Source organism: Poecilia formosa, unplaced genomic scaffold (genome assembly GCF_000485575.1).
Source record: "Poecilia formosa unplaced genomic scaffold, Poecilia_formosa-5.1.2 Scaffold502, whole genome shotgun sequence".
NCBI classification, from domain to species: Eukaryota; Metazoa; Chordata; class Actinopteri; order Cyprinodontiformes; family Poeciliidae; genus Poecilia; species Poecilia formosa.
In genome coordinates, this window is record NW_006800441.1 from 341,352 (window position 1) to 347,396 (window position 6,045).

General features: G+C 38.1%; 1 protein-coding gene across 1 annotated transcript in view; it reads left to right on the forward strand.

Moving 5' to 3' along the window:
- LOC103156807 (forkhead box protein P1-B-like) overlaps positions 1-3,930 on the forward strand; it is a gene marked incomplete at its 3' end in the record, with an annotated part of 180,190 nt that extends 176,260 nt beyond the window's left edge. Inside the window, exons 12-13 of the mRNA XM_016664651.1 lie at positions 1,259-1,268; positions 3,911-3,930. Of these exons, the coding sequence (XP_016520137.1) occupies positions 1,259-1,268; positions 3,911-3,930 (30 nt within the window). The remainder of the gene's footprint in view (positions 1-1,258; positions 1,269-3,910) is intronic.
- Between the last annotated feature and the right edge of the window lie 2,115 nt (positions 3,931-6,045).

A 6,045-nucleotide genomic window follows, 5' to 3' on the forward strand; every position in this document is an offset into this window, starting at 1 on the left:
GTTATGTCATGTTTATGACAGTGTCATGACAGTCTTATTCAACCCCCTTCAAATAAAGTGTTACCATGTTTTTAAAGTGGGGTCAAAAAATGTTAACAAAAATAAGTAAAAAAGTTGAGTATGTTTAGCATTTATATTGAATTTCTTATAAGAGCAAATGGGATGTTTGTAGAAAAGCTCACTGTTTTTTGAAAGCAATAAAAAAGTGGCACAGTTAAAACATGTTCAGAAAAGACTAGTTCTAGACCTGGAGTGCTTAATATGTCGATCGACTGGTCGGTAGCGGAAGGTTTTGAGTCGATCTCGGCATTAGGTGACAAACTGAACGCCGCCAGGACGCTGAGACCAGCAGGTCCTCCTCTGACTCACTTATCAAAACGTTCGTAACTTTATTAAAGAATAAAAAAATCAACAAAACATGTTCAAAATGACCCAACAAAAATAATAATCAAAGTAATTATTGTTTCAACACGGTGTCATTCTGTGCGTTTCATTTCCATTACCAAAATAAAATAAAAATAAAAAAGGCAATTTAAAGATCGACTCTCTGACTAACATCAGGAGTTTAAAATTATTTAATCAGCCACCGCTGTGTTCAGGGGAACACTTTTTACTGATGGTGAAATAAATATCAATCCTGAAAACCTAATATCGTAACGGACTGAATGTCATGTTTTTAATGTAATCTCTGGGTGGTTTGCCCAATTTGCAGGGCGCAGGTGGTTGTCACGGCAACGGGTGTGCTTAAGAGAGAAACAGAGAAAGAGAGAGTGATGGGGAGAGAGGGAGAGAGAAAGTAAAAAGGTATGGGTGGTTTTGAGTTGATTAATTGACCTTCTTTGTATCTTTGCTGTGATGGATCACAGCTGCTGTAATTTCTGAACGTTCAACAAACGATAAACTTGGACTAATTACTTTGTTTGTTTGCAAGAACACGTCATTCACAACAAGCATTAAATAGGACAAATATATTTCATTAAATATTTAACAAACAAATGGCTCCTACCGTGACAATTATATGAAATGAAATTGTCTAATATAAAAAAAAATAGTTTGGTGCTCTCTGGCATCTCGCTTTGAGCTCAGAGTCTGAGAGGCTTTTCCTCTATCAAACATGCTATTTATTTTTATATCTTATTTATTGGAAATATTGATGTTGATGAGACTTTCTCCAAAATAATAACCTTTTTCAACCTTTATAGCTCCACTGTTGAAAATGAGGCTCTAACATTCACAAATGACAGTGAAATAAAATCCAGTCCAACATCTGGTTTGAGGTGATTCCTCTGGAACCTGTTGGAGGAAAAACATCCCAACTTCAGAAGATGAGCTTTAACTTGACAGTGTTCTTTGGTTCCTCCTATCAGTCTGTAGTTTCTCATACTGAGGTCATCAACCCAAATGTCAAATCTACCATGACTGACTGACACCTGCTGGCCTCAGGTTTGCAACCAGCTTCTGACTGAGAAACCAGTAACCTGCTCCCAGTGTCAGAATCTCACTGAGGAAGAAACTGGATTAGGTCTTCTGTCACTTTATTATTTCTGCTATAACTGATGTATATTCTCCTATAAAATAAGTCAATAGAGTTTCATTTACAATTTTTATGTCTTTGTGTCATGAGGTAGATCTCAGTCGGCTGGTGAGAGAAAAAGTAGATCTTGGTCTCAAAAAGTTTGGGCACCCCTGCTCTAGACTGTAGTAATTTCTTCTAAGTAAAAAAAAAGAATCCCAAAAATATGTAGTTTTAGTTTCATCTCAAATGTAAAACACATAAATGACAAAAGAAACCAGAACATTTTCATTCAGGAAGCAAAATAAACATTTTTACAAACATTCTACTTCTTATTTTCAACCATAAGGTTCACTTCTCTATCCCTGTCCTACAGGGCTAAGGGGCATGTGGCATTTAAGTGTTGGCTCTGTTTTGTCATATTTAAGATGGGGGGAGGGGAACCTCACTGTCATATTTCAGTCCATATGACAGTTCATTCAGCCAGCCACATGAGCAGATATAATTTTACTGCAGGGCATAAATGTAAAGTCCTGCTCACAAATGCACGAGGATGGACATAAACAGTCAGGACATGTGCCATTTGGATCGTTTATTTACAGTCAGTGAGGAGACTATTGACATCCAGAGACCACTCACACACGCCTTTGGTGCAGCCAGTCGACGGTAAGCACTCTGGGGACTCTCACTGACAATAAGCTGTCTGTTTAAGCAGCCTGTGCGATTGTGTAGATTGGGGCGCGGAACGAGGGTTCTGACACGGGGACATTTGTGTACAAAAAGTGGTTGGGGTGGCAGATAGCATCTCAAGTTTGCTACCTCTCGTCTCTCTCAGGGCCCCTGCTAGAATGGGTATCAGAGCTCAGCATTAATGCTCTCAAGGGGGCAAGCTGGGATTTTTTTGTTTTTCTTTTTATTATTCAAATAAATAGACCCCCATTCTCTGGGGCAGCTCTGCCTGCTGTGAGCTGCTGTGATGAAAGTGTCTTGCATTTGGCTGGGTGAGTGGAGGAGGACTTCCACAGGTCAAGGTCTTTGGTCCCGTTGAGGTTTGAAGGAGACTGCATCAGAGGAACCTACAGATAGGATGCAGAGTGAAATCATCTCCAGAGATGACCTGAAATAGAGCCCCTTTGAAGAGTAGAGTCATTCTTGTACATGCTGCTGCAGCTTCTCCTTTGGTGTTAGAAATTTATATGTAAACAATGTTTGAGGAATATCACAGCAAAACATTTAGATAGAATTTGTAGGAAGAGATCTCTCCATGTCATAACACCACGATATTTCCTGTTAAAGTGAAATCTGCCTTGTCTTGTTGAACACTAGCTTGTAGCTCTGAGTTATTATATGAGGGCATGTGCTTTAAGCTTGACAGTTGTGTTTCCATTAACCATAAATTTGCTTAACGGAAGCACAAAAATGTCAAAAAACCATGTTTTTGATTAAAAAAAAACGTTTTTAGGGTGAGGTGGTTTTGTTGGCTATATCAAAAAAATTTGCAAATTGCATTCCACAAAACTGCAATGGAAACGCTTTTTTTGCATCACACCAGTCACTAACATAATAAAGGTATGCTGCTACTGGCGGAAATGATGAATAAGACGACAGGAAATAGGAGGATCATGGTTTTGTATTTTTTAAGACAAAGTGCAGCTGGCTCCACCAGAGCTCTCTCAGCATTGCAGTTTGTAAAAAGTTGTCATTCCAATGTGCTGAATCCATCGCTCTTCTGCAAAATCGCAGCCTGTCGCAAGTCTAAGAAGCTGTTGCTCCAACACCTATGTAACGTGATTTTATTGCATTTCTTACTCTTACTGGCAACATCACAATTGTATATTATCAACATTTGCGCATGTCAACAAAGATTTGATATCTTTCTTATTTTGAAGTAAGAAAGGAATTAGGTCCTGAGCTTCTCTGTTGTGTTGACAAAATTAGCTAATAATGACTTCTGGACTGATGACATTTAGTTGCATCAGAATTGAAGAAGCCATTACCACTCTCCAAGGCTTGCTAACTGTTAGCTGATAGATTCTAAAGTTAGCAACTGCTTTGGGCTATTTTGCAGTTTTTCAGTGATTCCTGAGAGGGAAGAGTACAAAGGATGCCATTATTTTTTGGAGACTCTTCAACAGACTTACATGTAGACTTACTTTATTGTCATTACAAAATGCACAATAGTAAAATTGGCAACAGAATTTTGTTGCTTGGCTACTGGAGTACATAGAAAAAATATTGAAAAACTATGTGTGACTATGCATACATAAATGTGCTGTGGGTGCACGTGAAAAAAAAATTAAAAAATAGATAACTAAAAGCAAGCAAAGCTCAGGATTTTCTTTTGAATTTTGCTACACAGTAAAAATGCCAGTGTTGAATTAACACCCAAAAGTGTCTACATGTGTCCAAGTCAGCAGGTATTAAAGTAACACTTTTGAAAGTGTTAAAAGATTGACACCCATTTTTTTTGTTAAATTAACTTTGGTCTATGATGCTGAAATGGGTTTAAGAAAAGCTAAACTTTCCATTTCTGTGTATTGTTTTGAATATTTTCCACTGGATTTGATTGATATTGACACCTTGTGGGTCAATTATTTACTTTTTTAACACCACATTATGTTTTGTGATCAACACTACACTGGTGTTACTTTTAATATATTTTAACACCAGCACCGTTGTATATGCTAATGTGACACTCTGTATTGTTCAATTTAACACCAGCTGACTTGGATACACATAGACACTTTTGGGTGTTAATTCAACACTGGCATTTTTACTGTGTACAGTTAACGTCAAACGGAAATTACCAGTGTAAACAATAATCCTCCACTGTGGAGAGAGAATTACAGATCTGAACGAGACACTGTTAATGATAATTCAATATTTGGAAGTATGACCAACACAGACTGAACAGCTTTGTTCACTTCCTCCTCTGGCATTGCTAAAACTACAGGCAGACATCAATTCTAAAACAGCGCAGAAAATTGATGTCATCATTCACAACTTCTCCTTCTGTTTGCTGATTGGTGGAATCCACTTCATTGAATTCAATGGAATACTGAAGGGAGATGAGAATTGCTTAGGGAGGAAATGGCCATCCAGAGCATAATTTACATTTTTTTTTATTTGAGTCCAGGGAGCCACTTAAAAAAAACATAGGAAAAAACATTTCTATTGCAAAATTTATCTTAATAACTATGAGCCACTGTTTACGCAGTCCAAGTATCATCTAACACAGATTTTGAGATTAGTTGAAGCTTTACTATGTTTGTTAAAACAGAAAGGTGTGATGACAACCCTACAATTAGGAGCATAAAAAAACTATTATATGTAATGGTCAAAGCTGATTTCCTATCGACTCCTCTCAGCAACTGGATATATTTGTGCTCTGCTGGCAAAATGTAGCTAATAAAGCGTGCTCACAAATTATAACAGGATCAGATTTGGATAGGGACGGGCAGAAGATGAAAACTAAATGTGCCACATTAGCAATCCTTGTTTCTGTGTGTGTATTTGTCTCAGTGTGAGTGGGCAGATGTCACCAAGCATTTTTGTCAGAAATCTGACCTTTTTCGCCATACATAATTAAGGAGGGACTTTTTGTTTATTTTCTTTAGCAGCTTGCGAGTCAAAGCCAGTATAATTAGATCACCAATTACCATTTAATTAATTTCAGTGTGAAGTCTCATTTTGTCTGGGAACTGGAGTGAGCCCAAATGGTGAGGCAAACAAAGGCAAGGCTATTACCAGCCTGTCTGGCCTATTGTTGGAGCTCTCTGTGTTTATGGCCAGGGAATATGGATGAAACATGAAACAAAGCCCGCTAATCCACAGGAAGAGAAGTCAACATGACAGCCTCCTTCTATTGATAGCATTGTGTCAGAAACACGCAAACCCAAGAGTAATTTATTTTCTTCAGATTTTTTTCTCCCCAGAATAATATGTTGTCTGCTGCCATTTGCCTGCCTGTGTGCAGAGCTGCCAAAATCCCAAATTATTTGAGCAGACTCTTGCCAAAAAGAAAAAAAAAGGCAGAGTTCGATCTGCAAAATGTAAATAGACATCCTGAGGATTTGGACATAAAAAGGTGGAGGCAGGAGGGAATTCACAGAACACAGTTGTTGCTAATTTTGGAGACAGGAGGAAATAAAATCAGACAAATACTTTTAAGAACAAAGATGTTGCAGTGTGTCTAAATCCTGGGAGGCCAGTGTTAATGTCATGCCATCGGAAAAGATTCTGGTTCTGGTTAGGAATTAGCGATGTAATGTGTAAAGCAGGGGTGGATCTACTGGCCTGGATCTACGCCTATTGCCACCCCAGCTGGCGACTATGAATTAAAAAAATTGTTATTGCAAATTGAACATTAAGCAGATGAGTCTCTTTTTTCCGACAACATTGACTGCAACACAATGTAACCTGACACCTATTGCTAAGTAGTGGCAAGAAGCTGCAACGACAGAGGGCGAGGCAGCAGCATTGATATATATGATGGATATATATTACTGGATTAAACATTCCATGACTTATCG